The 21,516-nt window shown below is 40.6% G+C and overlaps 2 protein-coding genes across 4 annotated transcripts in view; one reads left to right on the forward strand and one right to left on the reverse strand.

Annotated features, from left to right (window-relative positions):
* Positions 1-7,837, forward strand: part of SLC12A4 (solute carrier family 12 member 4) — a 54,209-nt gene extending 46,372 nt beyond the window's left edge. For both annotated transcript variants that reach the window (XM_026714136.2, XM_087940548.1), the window contains exons 20-24: positions 854-985; positions 1,067-1,174; positions 3,818-4,002; positions 5,979-6,112; positions 6,713-7,837. In XM_026714136.2, coding sequence (XP_026569921.1) covers positions 854-985; positions 1,067-1,174; positions 3,818-4,002; positions 5,979-6,112; positions 6,713-6,804 — 651 coding nt within the window. In that variant the 3' untranslated portion in view covers positions 6,805-7,837. The remainder of the gene's footprint in view (positions 1-853; positions 986-1,066; positions 1,175-3,817; positions 4,003-5,978; positions 6,113-6,712) is intronic.
* A 1,414-nt stretch (positions 7,838-9,251) lies between these two features.
* PLCG2 (phospholipase C gamma 2) overlaps positions 9,252-21,516 on the reverse strand; it is an 87,710-nt gene continuing 75,445 nt past the window's right edge. For both annotated transcript variants that reach the window (XM_026714133.2, XM_026714135.2), the window contains exons 27-34: positions 20,665-20,874; positions 19,209-19,354; positions 17,952-18,066; positions 16,684-16,848; positions 14,578-14,666; positions 13,350-13,528; positions 12,520-12,605; positions 9,252-9,733 (exon numbers count right to left, since the gene is read on the reverse strand). In XM_026714133.2, coding sequence (XP_026569918.1) covers positions 12,563-12,605; positions 13,350-13,528; positions 14,578-14,666; positions 16,684-16,848; positions 17,952-18,066; positions 19,209-19,354; positions 20,665-20,874 — 947 coding nt within the window. In that variant the 3' untranslated portion in view covers positions 9,252-9,733; positions 12,520-12,562. The remainder of the gene's footprint in view (positions 9,734-12,519; positions 12,606-13,349; positions 13,529-14,577; positions 14,667-16,683; positions 16,849-17,951; positions 18,067-19,208; positions 19,355-20,664; positions 20,875-21,516) is intronic.

The following is a 21,516-nucleotide window of genomic DNA, read 5'->3' on the forward strand; positions in this document are numbered from 1 at the left end:
GGCTCCATTGTGGTCATAAGTTGAGGACTATAGAATACTGAATAACAGAGTTGGGGGGGAATTTAGAGGTCTCTTCTAGTCCAGCCCCCCTGGTCAGGCAGGAGATCCTGTAACTACTTGTATGTATTTCTTGGGCTACAGTTCCCAAAAAAGAAACTCGTTTTTATTATAATTAGAGACGTCGGTGATTTCTTCTCCATCCCACATAAAGTGACCAGACTTACTTACTTCTCCATGTAACTCACAGTCCAGATGATTCATGTGGGTACCCCATGGGTGGGGAATGGGGAACAATATATGACTTGTGACGCATGTACCTGTACAAAGAAGGATAGCATGGAAATGTTGGTGTTTACAAAAAGCTGATCAGTTTGTAGTCTTGTTCTTGCTTACATGCAAATATATATATATTTAGGATGTATAGAAACTTGTCTTTCCAGAGGTATATTTTAGTTATTTAGTTAGGTGTTTATTCAAATTTTCTGCCTTTATTATTTTTATAAATAACTCAAGGTAGATAACATATCCAACACACCTTCCTCCTCCTATTTTTCCCACAGCAACAACCTAGTGAAGTGAGTTGGGCTGAGGGAGCATGACTGGCCCTAAGACACCCAACTGGCTTTCATGGCTAAGATGGGACTTGAACTCACAGTCTCTCGCTTTCTAGCCTGGTGCCTTAACCACTAGGCCACAACCATCTCTCGTGCCGTTTATGGGCCTGCATAGATTTGCACAGTTGCATGAACCTGTCAAACAACCCTTGTATAAAAGCGTGCTTTTACCAACTTCACTGGACTCTGCAGAGTGGACTGAACATTTCTGAGAAGATAAAGTTTTTTTCCCTCTGCAGGTTTGGCGAAAGTGCAAAATGCGAATTTTCACCGTGGCCCAAATGGACGACAACAGCATCCAAATGAAGAAGGACCTGGTGGTCTTCCTTTACCACCTCCGAATCGAGGCTGAAGTAGAAGTGGTGGAAATGGTAATGGATTTCTCCTGTTCTTCAGGGGCTGGTCTAGGGATGGTGAGCCTGATTCCAACATGTTTTTTTTCCTTCCTTTAGCAAAACAGTGACATCTCGGCCTACACTTATGAGAGGACCTTGATGATGGAACAGAGATCTCAAATGCTGAGGCAGATGCGGCTGACCAAAACAGAAAGAGAGAGGGAGGTATGTCTTCTTCTTCTTCTTCTTCTTCTTCTTCTTCTTCTTCTTCTTCTTCTTCTTCTTCTTCTTCTTCTTCTTCTTCTTCTTCTTCTTCTTCTTCTTCTTCTTCTTCTTCTTCTTCTTCTTCTTCTTCTTCTTCTTCTTCTTCTTCTTCTTCCTCTCCTTCCTCTCCTTCTTCTTCCTCTTCTTCTTCTTCCTCTTCTTTTTCTTCTTCATATTTTATTGATTACAGTATTTAAAAAGATTAAACATGATGGACTTCATTGGCATACATTTTTGTCCTTCCACCTCATACAAGATCCAATATACATTTATATACATTAGGTCTTTATATATTTTAAACCGTTTCAATTGCATATCAGTTGAATCATTCATTTTGCGAACTCCCTTTCTGTTCCCTCCAACAATAGAGTTTATTCCATATTATATAGTAATCAGATTCATTTTTATCTTTCATTTCCAAGATTATCCATTTCAGTGCAGATCAAAATCTTATCTATCACCTCATCTTCGCTAGGTATTTCTCTAGCCTTCCATTTCTGGGCAAACACCATTCTTGCTGCTGTAATAACATAAATTATTAAATATATATCATCTTTACTATACTATGCTGACACGATTCCCAATAAAAAGATCTCTGGTTTATTATTTATTTTTGTGCCTGTCACTTCCTCTAACCATTTCCAAATCTTAAGCCAAAACTCCTGGGCTCTTTTTTGCAAGACTGAGAGGTGTGTCTTCTAATCGCCATTGCAAAATGATGGCGGGGTGACCATCAATTGGGTTTACAGGTGGGATTATGTTTGAAGCAAGGATGGCCAAATGAACAGGCTGTAAGATTTTCTAAAGGCAGCCAGGACAAGCCATGGAGATGTCAAAAGGATGCACTCTGAGATGTTGTTAATCCCTCTATAAAATTGAATATAACAATAGGCCACTCTGATCTGGTTGCAAAACCCCATATGAAACCCAATTCTGACCTTGTGATAAAGGTACCACAGAAACCACATCCCACGTTAAAATGTCTGTGGAGACTCCTCTTTTTCAAGAGGCAGCTGGACTTCCTTGTTTTTCTTTGAAGACGTTTCACTTCTCATCCAAGACGTTGAGAGCTGAAGAAGTGTCGCGACTACGCAACACACGCGTTTGTATCGAAGCCACAGCGACCTGAAGGATGGCATTCCTCTTCATCAGAATAAACTCTGTATCATAATTATATGTGCTGTCTATGTAAAATGCTGTGAGGTGAAACTCTATGCATTAGCCACGATCCATGTGATTGAGTTCATACGAATAATTATCATTAAAAACAGTAATCATGGGTAATACGGATAATCGGGGGTAATGAAGGGTAATGAGGGGAAATCATTATAAATATCGAGTCCCAGGAAAATCGGGTTAGATCCAACTTTGTTTTGTTTGCTTAGCTATTATCTCAGACTCCTTGCGGAGGAAGGAATAAACAATAAGCTTTTGTGTTATGAAATACTGAAGCGAAGAGTGTCTGATTTTCTCCCTGCATTTGTGCCAAAGAAGAAGCTTCTTGGATGAGAAGCAAAATGTGTTCAAAGAAAAACCAGAAAGTCCAACTGCCTCTTGAAAAAGCACCTTTGGGACACAGCCCAAGTTCTTCTGTATTGCAAGTTCTATAGAGACATTCATCTTCGGTTGATTCCTTTCTTTTATTTAAAATTCCAGGACAATCTCAAAACTTTTATTTAAATAATCAAGCTAAATATCTTTCTCTAAAAGTAGCAAAAATTTTGCTACAATATTTGCAAACTTCACCCCCAAATGATTGCCATTAATTCTTTTTCATTTTATTGATCGTATTTTTATTGGCTGAAATAACATTCTGTCTCTCTGACCTGGTTACACTACCAATCAATCGTGATATTTTGCTGATCCCAATATACTTCCAATCTGTGTCCCACCAGTGATTCTCCAAGCAGACAACCCAACAATGCCTGTCATCTGCACCTCTATAACTGCCTGGTTTGGTTCTGCAACCCAACTAGATAGATACAGACTTCGGAGAGTAATTAGGACTGCAGAAAAAACAATTGCTACCAACCTGCCTTCCATTAAGGACCTGTATACTGCACAAGTCAAAAAGAGGGCTGTGAAAATATCTACAAACCCCTCACATCTTGGACATAAATTGTTTCAACTCCTACCCTCAAAATGACGCTATAGAGTACTGCATACCAGAACAACTACACAAGGACAGTTTTTTCCCAAACACCATCACTCTGCTGAACAAATAATTCCCTCAATACTGTCCAACTCTTTACAAAGTCTGTGTTATTACTATTACTATTAATCCTCCCATCTTTCACCCATCTCCTCCCACTTATGACTGTATGATTTAACATTGCTTGTATCGTAACGATTTTATTGACTGTTTCCTAGTATGATTTGATTGCTTATTGTACCCTATGACTATTATTAAGTGATGTACCTTATGATTCTTGACGAATGTATCTTTTCTTTTATGTACACTGAGAACACATGCACCAAGACTAATTCCAATCACACTTGGCCAAAAAAAGAATTCTATTCTATTCTATTCAACAATATTTCCCATTGGAATAGCGGGACACTGTTCTTTGGAGAATAACTATTCCCCTCCATTTGTTCTTCCAGGCTCAGCTGGTGAAAGACAGACATTCAATCGTAAGATTAGAGAGCCTTTACTCTGACGAGGAAGATGAAGGGGAAGCAATCCCAGAAAAGATCCAGATGACTTGGACAAAAGCTAAACATGACCTTGAGAATCAGATCGGAAATATTGTGGTGGAGAACTTCAGGGAACTTATCAGTCTTAAACCGTAAGCATCCGAGATCTGTGCTGGAATGAAAACTGTGCTGTTTTTACTTTGACCCCAAATCCTTTGGGTCAGTAGTGTTGCAGAAAATCTCGTTTGAGTTGGCTCTGTGTTCATCCTGATGCTTTTATTATTATCATTATTTTTTGCTTGATATTATCTAAAAACATTACTGTTATTTTGTCCTGGATGAAAAGGTCCAGCTGGAAGAAATCACCATTATTCTGCCAAGAACAGAAGTCCTTAATTAAGGAGTAATGCATTCCCTGTTGATTAAATTTGGTAGAGAGTTCCCAAAACATCCAAAAAGATGCGGCATTGTCTAATTAAACCCCACCATCCTTTTGATAAATAGAAACAGAAAACTTTTTGATGAGGAAGAAAACTGTAAGTGGAGGCTCTCTCCCTCCTTAGACAAGCCTTAAAGTTCCTGGTAGCAAAAGAGCTACAAACCAAGTTTGGTCTACCGTACATGCTTTGCTTTGCAAACAGAAGACTGAAAGGTACCCACAAATCAGGAAGTGTTGAAATCTTTTAAACTTGTTGGGATGTGCCTTTTTCCTTCATCTTGAATTGATGCATGAGCCTTGGGTCAGAAAGGAGGTATAAGTTGTTGACCTGATCTTCAGCACGTGGACTTGGAACGTCAACGTTCTTTAATTCCAAGATTGGCTGGGAATTTGTTTTGTTGCTTCGACCTTGCGTTCTACACTTTTCCTCCTGTTTCCAAAATTCTAGCTTATGAGAGAATATAACCTGTATGTATTGAAACGTGACCCACATGTTCCCAGAAAAACCAGCAGTGGCTCTTTCCCTGATCCAAACAGGTCCTTGAGACATATGTTCTCTGCCCTGACAAGGCATATTCTGAACCAAGAATCTGGTTACATGGGGCAATTCTGAATGTCAGCTTGAAAGTGGAGTAGACCCAGCTTTGAGGTTGCCGTTTCAGATGGCACTGTGCCTACTAACTAAGAGCCTTTGCTAATTAGGATATGTTTATTCTTAAGGCTTTGGGATGCTTCTAAGGATAGCAGCTTTGTCGTACTTTTTAGTAATTGCTCCCACTGTGTAAGACAGAGGGAGACCTTCTCTAAATTTTGGATAGTCTTAAAATTGTCTTCTTCTCTCCTCTTCCTCCTCCTGTCTTCCCTCTCCTCCCTTCCTTTCCCTTCTTTTGACTTTCCAAAGAGCCCGAAATTGAGAATCTGAAGGATGTCATATAGGCAGCCATTCTTAATTTACTCCATGCAACCAAGAAATGAAGACTGTACCCCATCTCTGGAATAGATTATTATGAATCATTCCTGCTCCTTTACTTTTCTTCATCTCTATAATCTGCAGTATTAATGTCACCTCCAAACTTTCAGTGTTTTTGTCAGTGGCCAAGTTTAACGTTGGTTCACATGAAGCATCCAGTCTCTGAACATATATACGCACATCCCCCTTAATTAAGATGGATGTACGTATTGGAGCCGATTTTTTTTTCCTTATGTGAAATGGAAAGAACTATTCCCAGATCCGGTTTCATATGTAAATACAGACAGAACACATTATTATAATTATCACTGCCATCCATTTTTGCATTTTGTTTTGAATGCGCAACTGTTCTTAAGATGATGACTGGGTGTGGCAGAGAGGCCTTCCTAAATAAAGGGTGCGTTTTTATGTGACCTTGTATGTGTGGTGCCTTCAAAACAATTTTGATTCTCAGCAGTAAATGGCTAGACAACTTCCTGAAGTTTCCTTAGCAACATTTTCAAAAGTAGTTTGCTCATCTCTTCTTTTACTGAGGGCTGAATGAGAGTGACCAGCGCAAAGTTGCCCAGTTGGCTTTGTGCTTAAGGCAGGACTAGAACTCACAGTCTCCTAGTTACTAACCTGGCACCTTTTTAGCTACACCAAACTGGATCCCAACAATATTTCTTGGGTACGATATTTCCAACTTGTTGATTTCTATGTAAATTTGACCCCTCTAGTGACCAGACAAATGTCCGAAGGATGCACACTGCTGTGAAACTGAACGAAGTCATCGTAAATCGATCCCACGATGCCCGACTTGTTCTTCTCAACATGCCTGGTCCACCAAAAAACATGGAGGGTGATGAAAACTGTATCCTTTTCAATGCAACCCATGATTCCACGTAAAATGTGTAGAACCATCTGAATGTAGAACCTTTACAGATTTAACAGAGTTGGAAGCAGGGGTGAGATTTACCAGTTCGCACCTATTTGCTAGAACTGGTTGTTAACATTCTAAGCAGTTCGGAGAACCGATTGTTAGAAGAAATTACTGGTCTAATCCTGTAAGGAAGGCAGGAAGGACACATTCTCGTGTTGCTTACAGAAACTGCCTCTCCGTTAACCCTTATTATGTTCTTGGCAGGACTAGACTTCCTGTCTCTGGAACTCCTCTGGAGTTTTTTCCCCTCCTTTGCTGGTACTTTGCTTGTGTGGAGTGACCATTCAAAGTTACAATGGCACTGAAAAAAGTGATTTATAACGTAGACCAGGGGTCCCCAAACTTGGCAACTTTAAAACTTGTGGACTTCAACTTCTAGAATTCTCCAGCCAGCATAGCACCTTTGTTTAATAAAAGGGGTTTTTCCGGGACACAAGAGCCTGCTTAGTGCTTTTGGGGGAAGCCTAGACCAGAACAATTCCATTAACCATATTACGTTGATATTTTCTTCTCCTTAACACTCTGATCCAGATATGGAATTTCTTGAAGTGTTAACTGAAGGTTTGGAGCGTGTATTGCTGGTGCGAGGAGGTGGCCGGGAAGTCATTACTATTTATTCCTGATCCAAAAAGATTCCCTCTAGTTACTATTTTACCTGCTTCATGAGAAAGGACATTCCAGCCAGATTGGGAAGACTTTTGACTTCTCTTACTTTCTGTTCCTCGGTTTCACACATGTGCCCCAATACACTACAGATGTGAATGCAAATTCCAGTGAATTCTTCCATTTGCCACGTATCTGCCAGGGACACGTGTTTAAACACAACGCTAGGATGCTAGTTTGCTTCTGTTTTTTTCCTATTCTGACAGATTTGTATGCAGTTTCAATGCAGAAGGTTTTCATACTATTTTTTTTTTCAAAAAAACAAGTACAATTTTTTTTAATGTTGTGTAGCTTGCTAGATGACTGAATTTGGTTATTAGATAACAGGATTTAGAACAAACCAATTTCTCCATTAGGATTTAACGGGGACTTTTATAGAACTGCTATGGTTGTTATTGGTTGTTGTTTTTTTTGCTCAGTATTTTCTACATGAAAAGATCCCTGCATTGTTTTTAAAATGTGTTATGTGTATAGTTTTTGTAAACTCACCACAGCCACAATTTCAGTGCTGGATAAGAATTTATACTTCACCGGTTTTCAATTATAATACTACGGTTTTTTGCAATGTTACATACAAAACTAGGGGTCTCAGATTGAAATAGACCCTGTATGACCTATTTATTATTTTTTTCTATTTATTGATTAGAATCAGTGGCAATAAAAATATCACCTAGAGTAATTTGTTAAGGTTGTGTTGCTGCACTAAGAGCCTGCTGGCAGCTAAATTTGCAACTGTCAGGGGTTTTCTTAAGGGTTTTTTTTTTTAAAGGTTTACTGCTATCTTCGTTCTCTTCCAAACTGCAAGCAAATATATCAAAACTTGTTAAGTACACCATATGCTCGCTACAGTTTGAAGAGTGTAGACATTAAAGAAATTACATTTTATACTCGAAAAATGCAGCTTTTAAAAATTACTTTCCACTTCCATTCATTTGTACTTATTGTACAGGTCTGTATCTCTCTTTTTCCAATAAAATGTTGCGTACTTTTGAATCTGTATTGGATGACCTGAAGTGACTTGGAACTGCTTATCGTGATTAAGGTAAGTATTTCTGCCGTATCATTGATCTTGACCTCTTTCCTAACTAGTTTGACTGCTACTCTAGAAGAATCTACAGCCCATTTGATAAAAGCTGTAGGACAAACTGGGATGCCACTCACAGTGGAGATGATTGTAGCCAAGTTTGCCTTTCTCAAAGGCTCGTGCCATCACTAAATTGTTGTGTAACTTCCATTATCCTTGTCCTTTGGATAGAAGACATGAGCACTATATTCAAAAATATATTTAGACCACAAAGTTTAGGATAGCTGATAAACTATTCAATCTTTCTGGTTGGTTTTATTACTAAGAGATTATATTAACAGTTGTCCAATGCAGTCATTAACTATACAGTCTCTTCAAGACTGTTTATGGTCTTGATGTATATATAGCAAGTGATGTTCAGGTCTGTCTGTCGTCTAGCTACCTACATCTATCTATCATCTATCTATCTATCTCATATCTATCATCTCTATTATCTATCATGTCTCTCTATCAACTATATCATCTGTCTTTCTGTCATGTCTAGCTTCTCTATCAACTATCATCTATCTCTGTCATCTATCTTTTATCAGCTATCATCTCTATCATGTCTTTATCATCTGTCTAGCTTCTCTATCAACTATCATCTCTATCATCTATCATCTAGCTATCATCTGTTTATGTATCATCCATCATCAACTATATATATCCATCATCATCTATCTTCTATCAACTATATAATCTATAATCTATCAATCTATATCTTTCTATCATCTATCTGTATCATCTATCTCCATCTTCTGTATCAACTATATCATCTATCTATATCTATCATCAACGATATCATCTATATATTTATCATCTCTCATCAACTATCTATCTATCTATCTATCTATCTATCTATCTATCTATCTATCTATCTATCTATCTATCATCTATCTATATCTCTGTGATGTACAGAAATATTTTACATATTGTTACATCACAGGGATGTATAGGTAGTCCTTGACTTACAACCAAAATTGAATATGGCACCACAGTCCTAAATCGTGACAGTTGTTAAGCCATCTGACTGTGCCCAATCTATTTTCTTCAATGGGTGTTTTTCTGCAACAAATCGAAAACAGCCAAAAATTATGATCATACAACCAGTAGAAGGGCACTGCAAACAGCCATAAATGTGAGCCAGTTGTCAAGTACCCAAAATGCAATCACGTGACTCTGTGTGTATGTGTGTGTGGGGTGGATATTGGAATTCTTCGAACCAGGTCAAAAGTAGCACTGGGGAAGTGCGTCATAACTATGGATGGTCTCTAACCGAGGATTACCTGTGTTTAATGTGACTCCGTTCAAAGTTGAAATGGGAAGAAAAAGGGCATTCAGTAATAAAATGGGATAATCATTTTAATATGTGCCAAGGCCTTCAAACTTGCCACAAAAATAGCCACTTTACACAGTCATCCAGACAAAATATATATACGTTTATAGTTTCTTTTAATACCCTAAAATTGTACAAATCTCTGTAAATTTAGTGCCATTCAGCCCTTATACATACACTCATTCCTTTTGACGTACGCATACATGTAAAAATAAATAACGTTCTGGCCTCGTGACTCAGAAACAGATTTTACAACTTTTACAAAAACAAAAAACATGCACACACAAAAAGTTGTTTTTTTTCTTCTTTTCTGACTTTTTTTTCTAGATCTTGCACAGGAATAATCAGGCAGGGTCCATAATCCAGCAGGTGGTTTAACCTCTTTTTGCTCCTTGGGATGTCATTTCAAAAAATCTTTTTTAATCCGGTCGAGGCACTTTGTGGATTTCTTCTGTTCCAGAAAACGTCAGGCAAGCAAATACAGTTTCACCTAGTAAAGGCAACAAGAAAAGGATAAAGCTGTGTTATTTCTTAGGTTTGGGGAAAGTTTGACGTTGGAGCCGATACGGGCCGTCCTAGACCAGAGGCGTCAAACTCTGTTTCATTGAGGGCCGCATCAGGGTTGTGTTTGACCTTCGGACCTGGGATGGGAGTGGCTGGGGTGGGCGTGGCTAGCTTGATGTCACTCGTCAGTGTTGTGGTTTGCCGGCAGCCTGTACAGTGCGGGAAGCAGAATCGGACAGTGGGGAAGAAAGGGGAGTCTGGAGAGGACTCGGAGGAGGGTCCTGCATCCAATGCAGAGATGGGGCCAGGACCATCTGGGAGTGGGGTGCTGCCTTCGGAGCCTTTGGAGTCTGCTAGCAGCGAGGCAGAGGACCCAGGGGAGCCTGTTCCCTGTGCACGTGTGCACAGAGCTGCTAGAAGGCGAGCAGCTGAGACAAAAGGGGCGATTCGAGAGTAAGGTTTGGAAGTGATTGCCCCTCCCATAAGGGATAAAGGACAGGCCAAGATGATGAAACCTTTGCAGGAAGCAAAGTCGTTCGTTCAATTCAGATTCATTCTTGAAGCTCTTTGTATTTTAGTTGGGTTTTTTTCTAATTCATTTGACATTTCTGTTATTCGTAGCACTTCACAGGAAAGAAAGGTGGGTGCTTATCTCAAGGGACTGTTTGAGATTCATTACCAGCTGGGAATGAAAATAATTCCCAGCATTGAAATAAAACAAGAGTTTTTTAAAATAAGCGTGTACTTAATTACGGTCTCAGGAAGCCGGTCCTTCGCTGTTTCCAGGGCGGCCCCAGGACCAGATTTAAGCACCCTGCAAGCTGTATCTGGCCCACGGGCCTTGAGTTTGACACCCCTGTCCTAGACTTATGCCCACAATTGAGAGCAGAAGTTCCACTGTGTGATGACCCGGGGCATGGCACAAAAGCAACAAAGTCACAAAAATAGATAAAGTACCTTTAATACCTACAACTTGGCCTCCAATGTCCAGTTATCAACAGCTGGAGAAAAAACTCTCCCAAGAACAGTTTTTAAAGGGAATAAATTCCGTCCAAACTCAAAGTACATATAAATTATAAATAAAAACCAACACAAACCACGCAGCAATTGAGACAGGGCAGGGTAAGGCATTGCCGACTTGAAAAGATAGCGAGACACACAGTTGGGAGGACGGCAGAACTCAGATAAGACTTAACAAACCAAAATAATTCATGCTTTGCTTTCAGCAAGGAGCTGTGCGCAAACACCCTCTTTATCCTGTTTTCCCAGCTGCAGTTAATGAAGGGGATCAGGGCCCTTTCCTGCCCCCGTAAACCATGTTGCTCCCTTATCTGTTGCTCCCTTATCCGTTCCTCCCTGCGTGCCCTAGGATGAAGTGAGGGTGGGCCTGGGTCTTCCTCTGAATGGCCAGCTGGATTGTGCCCTTCCTCAGTTTCCTCCACTTCCACCGGAGCCACACTCCCACTCCCTGTCAGCTCCCTGTCCCTCAGAATCCGATTCCAACAAGGGCATGACACACTGCTAAGCAAGGTGGTAGCTGGGACATAGTCAATTTTATGACCTTTTCTGCCTTGCTCGTTAAGCAAGATGTCTGTTGCTGTTAAGTGAGTCGTGTTCGTTAAGCAAATCCAACTTCCCCATTGACTTTGCCTTTCGGAAGCCAGCTGGGAAGGTTGCAAATGGTAATCATGTGACCCTGGGACAATGCAACTGTCATAAATAAACACCGGTTTGACAAGCGCCCAAATTTTGAACCCATGATTGTGGAGATGCTGCAATGGTTCAAAGTATGAGGACTGGTATTATAAGTTACTTTTTTTTCAATGCCACTGTGATTCCGAACAGCCGCCAAATGAATATTTGTATGTTGTGGACTATCTGAATACTAGAAACAAAGGACACCATTTAATCTTTGGGAAAGAGTTCAGAGAAGAGCAACTGAGATGATCAAAGGCCTGGAGAGTCAACCATAGGAAGAACCGCTGCAAATTTTGGGTCTGGCTGGTCTAAAGAAAAGAATTAGGGGCGACATGATAGCAGTGTTCCAGTATTTGAGGGCCTACCACCAAGAAGAGGGGGTCACATTATTTTCCAAAGCTCCTGAAGGCAGGACAAGAAACAACAGATGGAAACTAACCAAGAAGAGAAGCAACCTGAACTAAGGAGAAACTTCCTAACAGTGAGGACAATTAAACAGTGGAACAGTTAGTCTTCAGAAATTGTGGGTGCTCCATCACTGGAGGTTTTATCTACCCACTGTATATGGGGATGCAGTGGCTCAGTGGCTAAGATGCTGAGCTTGTCGATCAGGAAGGTCGGCAGTTTGACGGTTCAAATCCCTAGCACCGCATAACGGAGTGAGCTCCCATTACTTGTCCCAGCTTCTGCCAACCTAGCAGTTCGAAAACAGGTAAAAATGCAAGTAGAAAAATAGGGACCATTTTGGTGGGAAGGGAACAGCGCTCAGTGTGCCTTCGAAGGCGTTTAGTCCTGCCAGCCACATGACCACGGAGACGTCTTCGGACAGCGCTGGCTCTTCGGCTTTGTAACGGAGATGAGCACCGCCCCCTAGAGCCCCGGAAACGACTAGCACGTATGTGCGAGGGGAACCTTTATGCTATATATACATGTTTTGTTTGGAACATAATAAAGCTAGAACCACTTCTCACTGCAAGTGGAAAAATCTGTTAGAAAATTGCTTTTTGATATCTTCCAAGACACATAACTTCTAAGATATGTTTTCTCCTACCTGGGCAAGGTAGGAGTTCTTACCTGGTTGGTTTTAGATAGAACCCATCAAAGGAAACTCAGATTTCTAGGAGTAGAATTTGCTGTTGCTAACTCGTTTCTCTTTCAATCTGAAAGAAAGCAGAGGGGAAAAGAAATCAGAAAAGCAACATGACTAGCATGGCGAACTCTTAAAACTACTTAAATGCAAATAATTCAAAATAAGTAGAAAGGGGATAATAAATTGGTAGGGGGTAAATTTGCAGACGGCACTGTATACTTTGGAAGTTCCAAGCTATTCTATGTATGCATTCATTTTATATAACCAGCTACTTGACATACAACTCAGGCTGGTATACGCAGTCTTTTTTTTTAAAAAAGCAAATAATAACAGCAGCAATATAACAAGCTTATTGTACCAGACAACCAAAACAAGCTCACAGGACCATCTGACTAATGCTGGTGGGAGAAACCACACTGCTTGAGTCGTTCATCAACTATGACCTGGACTGAATCCCATCCAGTTGCCTGACTGGTTTTATCATCTTTTTATTTAAATGCTTACTCCTCTCTTTAATAAGCATCTCAATATGGAGTGCGGTAGAATAGAAAGATGTAAATAAAGCACAGTGTTTTCTGGCTTTCTGGAAATAGTGAAACAGGGTTGCAGGAAGAAGGGTCTTTTCAAGTCAGCCTGAATCCCTGGTCTGCAGGAAGAGAACCAGGGAGGACTCCTTAACCTTTCACAAGGTATATCCAATGGTTATGGAGATTTGGGCTTTAGTCTGGCAAGATTCTGTCTCCAGGCGAGCAACAATAAACTACTGTGAAGTAACTTCTGATGTTGTTCTTGGTTCCTTGGGCGTGGCACATACCTCCTGTTGCAGGTTTCCTGATAGACCTGCAGCTGCCCCTCGTTTGCACTGAACTCTCTCAGCAAAGCGTCCCGACTGGGACTTCGGATGTTTCGCCGCGTGTCGTACAACTGATTGTTCAGCTCCGCTTGCCGTTGACGCAGCTGCCGAAAGGAGGAATATAGATCTTCCTCGCTTTCCTTTAGAGGAGAAAAGGAAAGAAAAGGGAAAGGGATCTTAGGCAACATTAGAACACCACTGATCAAGAACAAACATCAAGATTGGATGTATCAGAGGACAAATTTAAGTCGTCTAAATTTTTGCCATTAAGTTATACCAGACACTGGCCAGATTGAGCCACTCCTGGAAAGGCAGGAAATTTTTTATTTTAAATCAAATCAAACATGAAACATGTATAGTTCTTTATACATGTTTATAGCTTTGCTGGTTGGGGAACTCTGGGAGTTGAAGTCCTACTTCTAAAAGTAGTCAAAGCTGGGAAACACTGGTTTAAACTGTTTTAAGCAGTAGTGTTCTTCAATAAATAAGATGAGGAATCCCAAAACTAGACAGCACAGAAGGTAGATGTAGTAAATGCTGCTTTTACAAGAAGGAGTGAAGAACATCTTCAACTCTTGCAAATTCTTCATTCCAGCACTCCAACGAAGCTGGGAAAACTTTGACCTAATCTACACCCTACTTCAAACTTGGAAATACGGGATATGGAAGAGAGGAAACAACCTCAGCAGAGCTGGCCTACACAAATTCTTCAAGAAAGAAGCCAAACCCAACGGAATGACATGTAGATAAACTCAGTTCTGAAAAAGGTTGAGCTAAAACGGTTCCAAAATGTTTCGCTTAAGGAAAAAAAACACAGCATTTTCCCTCGAATAGCCTTCCCTCATGTTTTCTCTTTGTTCTTGTAATCCATTTTGATTACGTGGGGATTAAAGTTTCTTCGCGGTCTGGAGGTGCTCACTGCATTCAACCAGTCCCACAGGAATTTATTAAGAGGAGAAAACTGCACCCCTGAGCTGTTAAGAGTCATCACTAATAGTCTGGGCAGCTTACAATATAATTTTTTAGTTCCTGACAGCCAAGTGTTTATTATTTATTTCATTTATTTATAACCCACCTTTCTTATTTTTCTAAATAATTCAAGGTGGCAAACGCACCAATGCTTCACCAAAATGTTATTTCCCTTGGATTTTTGCCATCTGGTGAAAGGTGGAATTCGACGTCCACTTACCAAGATCTGCTGCATTTCACAATATATCAGAAGAGAAGCCAAGTCTATGTCTTCGCTGTATCCGTTTTTGAGGGGGACTGACCGATAACCTAAAGGGGAAAGATCAAAAGCGTTTCAATTGCCACTTAGAGGCAGCTTCGGACTTGCACACCTGAAGGGGACAGACTGAGGCTCACCTGTTCTTATCTCAAAAGGATAGAGTTTACTAGGAAGCGGCAGGAAAGAGAAGGTATCGTGAAGGATCGCAAGACAATCCCACGCCCCAGAGCTGGAAAAAACCACAAGCAGCCACAAGAGATCTCTGCACTTCTGCAACAGGTCAAAAGCAAAAGAAGAATAGAAGCTATCCAGACAAGTTTATTTTTTAGCAGAAGGAAAGTTCAGATGTAACAGTAACAGAGTTGGAAAGGACCTTGGCGATCATCTAGCCCAACCCCCTGCTTTCGTAGGAGGCCTATATTATTACTGATAGATGGCTGTCCCATCTCTTCTTAGAAACCTCCAGTGATGGGACACCCACAATTTCCGAAGGCAATTTGTTCCACTGGTTAATTGTTGGGTTAGGAAATTTCTCCTTTGTTCTAGGTTGCTTCTCACTTTGATTAGTTTCCATCCATTGTTTCTTGTCCTACCTTTGGGTGCTTTGGTAAACAAATTGGACCCTTCTTCCTTGTGGCAGCCCCTCAAATACTGGAAGATTGCTATCATGACACCCCTTAGTACTTCCTTTCACTAAACTAGACATCCCTAGTTCCTCAACCCTTCTTCATATGTTTTAAAGCCTCCAGTCCCTTAATCATCTTTGCTGTAAAGTAGACGTACCCAGGTCCTGCAGTTGTTCTTTGTATGTTTTAGATTCTAGGCCCCTAGATGTGGTATAAGATAAAGGTAAAGGTTCCCCTTGCACCTACATGCTAGTCGTTTCTGGCTCTAGGAGGCAGTGCTCATCTCCGTTACAAAGCTGTAGAGGCAGCGCTTTCTGAAGACGTCTCCGTGGTCATGTGGCCAGCATGATTAAACACCAAAGGCACATGGAATGCTGTTCCCTTCCCACCAAAGGGGTCCCTATTTTTCTACTTGCATTTTTACATGCTTTCGAACTGCTAGGTTGGCAGAAGCCGCTGGAACAAAGTAACTGAAGCTCATTCCGTTACACGGCGCTAGGGATTCGAACCACTGAACTGCCAACCTTTCTGATCAACAAGCTCAGCGTCTTTAGCCACTGAGCCACCACATCACCCTAGATGTAGTATAGCCCCCGCCTCAAAAATTCTCAATTAGCTGGCCAACGCAATAACAAAACTTGGCTTTATTAACACCTCTCAAGCAAGAACAATCAAGTTCATACTTTAAAGACTCACATCCTGATTAATCCTGAAAAGGAAATAGTAAAATGTTATGAGAGTGCTGACTCCACAGATGAGAGAAGCGTTGAGAAAGTGTCTGAGATATCACCAGTAAAACTTGAAGATTACAGATGTAAAGATTACATCTCAAAAATTGAGATGTAATTCTACTGTCACTTTCAGTCCAAACACCTGAGCTAAGAGAGCAATTCTCTCTGCATCAGTCAAACATGTTATGGAAATCTGAAGAGCAATATAATACAGGTAGTCTTCAACATCCGGCCACAAACTGAGCCCAAAATGTCTGTTGCTAAGTGAGACAGTCTCTGGGCTGCCGCAGAGAGGAAGGTGTCAAGCTATTTTCCAAAGCCCCCGAAGGCCAGACAAGGAATATTGGATGAAAACTGAACAAGGAGATTATCTGTTATTTATTAATTGAGTTTTGCCCCACTTTACGACTCTTTTCGCCACAGTGAAGTTAGTAACCATGGCTGAATCTGGCTTCCCTATTAACTTGTCAAAAGGCCTCAAAAGGGGATCAGATGGACACTGTAACCGTCATAAATATGAGCCGGTTGCCAAGCAATCTGAATTTTGATCATATGGCCATGGGGATGCTGCAATGGTGCAAAAAATGGTCATAAGTCACTTTTTTGAAGTGCCGTTGTAACCTCAAATGGTCACTAAACGAAAGGACGTAAGTCAAGGACTACCTGTATGCAGAATTCCATGTTTGGATGTGGTTATATTTGATATCTACCTGATTTGACTCCTTTGATTGGAAAAGTCGCATGTGCCAAAAAGTTGGGGTCACTGAACATGTCCTCTTCGTAGACAACGAAGCGTAGAAATGCTATGTTGGGGTCATAAATTTCAAATTTCACTTGCTCCTGAAGTGTCCAAACTGGGTTAAGGCCATTGTCATCTGTAACAAAACGAATGCTTTGTTATATCCTCGAGTCCACACACTGGGTTGAAAGCCTGAATACCAAATCGAGCGCTGAGGTTCAGCCATGTATTGTAAGACTTCGAGAGTCTTAAGTGCCTCTTATTTTTATAAAAACGATGAGTGGTTTTGTGGCACCTTATAGGTTCCCCAATTTATTATAGCATAGGTGTCAAGATTCCGGCAGTTACCCCCCCATTTAAATAATGAGTCTCGAGCCAAACTTCCAAAACTTCAAAAAGATTTATTGGGAGTTAAAATGTCCAGCACTGCCTGGGTGTAGCCGACTCTGAGACACATAACTCACTGTCACCCTTGACCCTGGTTTTCCCCCCACCCCCTGGGTGTATCGTAATTCATATTCTCCAATGGGACACATCCATAGCCAAGAGTCATTAATTATGCTCTCCAGTTAGAATTTTTCATGGTACAAACTTCTGTCACCTAGTTACTGTCTTTGAAAACTATTTATGGAATGCACTTTTGTAAGCTGCTGCATTGCTCCCCCTCCCTTCCTGTTGCAACTCTAAAAAGACCATAGAAATATTTTATGAGTTGACAATAGGCTTGTGTAGCCTATTGTGTAGACTTAAAAACCACTTCACAATGGCTTACAGCCCTCTCTGAGTGGTTTACTGAGTCAGCCTCTTTGCCCCCACAATCTGGGTCCTCATTTTATCAACCTCGGGAGGATGGAAGGCTGAGTCAGCCTTGAGTTGGTCAGGATCAAACTGTTGGCAGTGGGCAGAGTCAGCCCTGCTATACCTGATGGATGGATGGGTGGGTGGGTGGAAGGGTATAAGGAAGGAAGGCAATAGCAACGGCACTTAGACTTGTATACCGCTTCACACGGCTTCACAGCCCTCTCTAAGCGGCTTACAGAGTCAGCCTCTTTGCCCCCAACAATCTGGGTCCTCATTTTACCCACCTCGGAAGGATGGAAGGCTGAGTCAACCTTGAGCCTGGCGAGGTTCGAACTGCCAAACTGCAGGCAGCCAGCAGAATTAGAATTTACACCATGTAAGTCCTCTCCCAATTAAAAGATCAACCCAATTTTTAAAGAGCAGCGACTAAGTACTTACTCACAACCGTTGTCTTGAACTTATTGTTGTCATATTCAGCCCCACAGATCTCCACTTCTACAAATGGGCACGCAATGCTTCTTCCACACTTCGGAAGATGTCGAGCAGCAATGACCTGTTTCAAGACAGTGTACAACATTCAAATTATTCTAAGTAAAACTGAATTACTGGTGCAAGTATCCAGAAGCTGCTACTCAAACCAGATCATAATTTAATAACAGCTTCTTCCTCTGATTACATAAGGCACAACTAGTTCAAGAGCAAAGATTCAGTCACATCCATCATTCCTGTTTAGCTAAGCATTCAACTCTGGGCTGTTTGTCAAAGCAGATTTTTGTAACGATTTTAACTGTATTAACCATACTGAGTATACATTTGAATAATACTGGTTACTGCTACTACCCTATAGCAGGCAGGGTAATAACTGTGGGGTCCTTGGTGCTCTCTGAGCTTGGTAGTTTCCTTGCAGATGTTTCATTACCAAACTAGGTAACATCATCAGTGATAGAAGAGAGGGGTGAGGAGGAGGATGACGACTGGGGTCCTTGGTGCTCTCTGAGCTTGGTAGTTTTCTTGTAAACGTTTCCTTACTAAACTAGGTAACAAAATCAGTGCTAGACAAGGAAGGCAACAACCCCACCAACAGTGACAGGGAAAGCCGCTGAAATATAAAATGAGAGCAAACCCCACTACTCCCTTCTAGCCCTGATGATGTTACCTAGTTCGGTAATGAAGCGTCTGCAAGAAAACCGCCAAGCTCAGAGAGCACCAGGGATCTCCACAGTTCAACCCCGAGCTTCGAATATTCTCTTCTAAAAGGTAATAATTATTCAAGACATTATTCATTGTATAATTATTCAGAACAATAGCAGAATCAGATAGGGATGATTTTACAAAAAGCCAACTTTCGATTAGCAAATATCTAACTAGAAAGGTGGCTTGAGGGCTGACATTTGAGCAGATCCCTGGAAAGTGGTGCTTTGATGACAGAGGCTCAATGAGTACAGTTTCATAATTTGTCGCACCCACATGTTAAGACTAATATTTGTTGCTACCTCGGGCATAAAATCCCACAAAGGCTCTTCTCTCAGCCGATGAAAGGGCTCCAGTCCTTCAGCAGTATTTGTAGAAGCTCCCATCTAACAAGGCTGCCAAGTTATTAACTCAAAAGGAAAACCTCTTACGGACACACACACACACACACACACACACACACCGTGTTCCTTGTCTGCCATTCATGGCGGGAAAAATATTTACCCTCACGGTCAAAATCATTTGCAGCTTCTTCTTGCATTCGTTCGGCACCGGGTCGTAGGCCTCGTTTCTCATGCTTTCCGGCTGCAGCACGAAGCCAGTCCCACCGTTGAGGGAGAACAGCGCTTGATTCATTTGCATGTATTTATCTGAATATTTAGAATTGGGGGTGGGGGAGGAAAGGACATTAGCAGGATGGTTACCTGGTTTAACCAAAGGACTGGTGAAAAAGCAAAATCTCCTAAATAATAAGGGGACTGGAGCTTTTGTAAACCAACCTAGGACGAAAACAAGCAATGTGGAACAATCGAACTATGGGGTACTTCCTGAGAAGATGCAGCCATCGTCCTTCTCAGTGGAAATGAAAGAACTATAATAGGCAGCTAGTCCTCAACGTACGACAACAGGGAGGACTGGAGCTTCAATCTCTAGATGAAGTGGTCGTTAAATAAGTTAAAACATATAAAGAATGGTTGCTGGAATTGGGTATGTCTAGTCTGATGAAAAGAAGGACTTGGGGTGACATGATAGCACTGTCCCAATATCTCAGGGGCTGCCCCAAAGAAGAGGGAGTCAAGCTATTCTCCAAAGCATCTGAGGGCAGGACAAGAAGCAATGGGTGGAAACTAATCAAGGAGAGAAGCAACCTAGAACTATGGAGAAACATCCTGACAGAATAGTTCACTAGTGGAACTTGCCACCAGAAGTTGTAAATGCTCCAACACTGGAAGTTTTAAAGAAGAGATTGGATAACCAATTGTCTGAAATGGTATAGGGTTTCCTGTCCAAGCAGAGGGGTGCTATCTATCTATCTATCTATCTATCTATCTATCTATCTATCTATCTATCTATCTATCAATCATCTTATCTATCATCTGTCTGCCTATCTATTCTTACTTTAGAATATCTATCTATCTATCTATCTATCTATCTATCTATCTATCTATCTTATATCTATCATCTATATCTCCACATATATGTATATTTATATATTTACTGCAGATCTATCTATATCATCCATGTCATTACATATATGTATATCTATCTATCTATCTATCTATCTATCTATCTATCTATCTATCTATCTATCTATCTATCTATCATCTTATCTATCATCTGTCTGCCTGTCTGCCTATCTATTCTTACTTTAGAATATCTATCTATCTATCTATCTATCATATCTATCATCTATATCTCCACATATATGTATATTTATATATTTACTGCAGATCTATCTATATCATCCATATCTTTACATATATGTATATTTATCTATCTATCTATCTATCTATCTATCTATCTATCTATCTATCTATCTATCTATCATCTCTCTATCTATATTTATATTTAGTGGGATCATTTCAGTCATTTCATATTAAGTAAGATACATCAACCAATAGTTGCTTACTTATAAAGAAAAGGTGGTAAAGTGAATGAGAACTTTGCCTTTTTGTTTTACCTGGTGTCTGGAAATTAAGAGCCACCATCTGCACCCCACAAAACCAGAAGCGAAAAGGATCATAATTTGAGGAATCCACTCTCTGCCCTTTGGGATAAATTCGAGTCAGTCCCTTCTGATTGTACTTCAGGAGGTCAAACGGTTTCTGCTTGACAATGCTTTCTGCTTTGGTTTCCACGAAAGAGCGGATTTCTTTGAAATCGGGATTATCTACAAAAAGAAGGTGCAGGAAGAAGCTGTTTCATAAAATATATAGTTACGTAGCTTACTGCAGAGTTGCGATAAGAGAGTCAGTTTGCCCTAATGGTCAAAGCATCAGGGTACAAAAAGTGGTAGTGCTAGTTTAGCCATGAAAGCTAGGTGGGTGACTTTGGGCCAATCATCAGAAGACTGTAAGTTCTAGTCCCATTTTAGACATGAAAGCCAGGTGGGTGACTTTGAGCCAATCAATAGGAGATTGGGAGTTTGAGTTTCACCTTAGGCATGAAAACCAGGTGGGTGACTTTGGACCAGCCCTTCACAGCTGGATTGTTGTGAGGAAAATAAGAGAAGGAACGTGAATTAGATAAGTTTTCTAACTTCGGTTAAATTAAAATAAATTGTAAAATTAATATGCTGGTGGCAGAAGTTTGCAAAGTAGATCACATCATACATGGAGGAGGAAAAGAGACAGTTAGATTACTTCCAATGGCTTATGCAGTAGTTTCCATCTGTATTTCACTTCAAATAGAGAGAAAATGTATCTTCAATATTTAGACATTATAGTTAGAAGAATCTTTACAAAGCCCTTATGTTGCAGATCTTCCAGGTTTGAAATATTGGAAAATATGCAAATATCAAACAGCCTGATTT

The sequence above is a fragment of the Pseudonaja textilis genome, chromosome 11, assembly GCF_049901715.1.
Source record: "Pseudonaja textilis isolate UNSWEBS1 chromosome 11, rPseTex1.2, whole genome shotgun sequence".
Taxonomy (NCBI): Eukaryota; Metazoa; Chordata; class Lepidosauria; order Squamata; family Elapidae; genus Pseudonaja; species Pseudonaja textilis.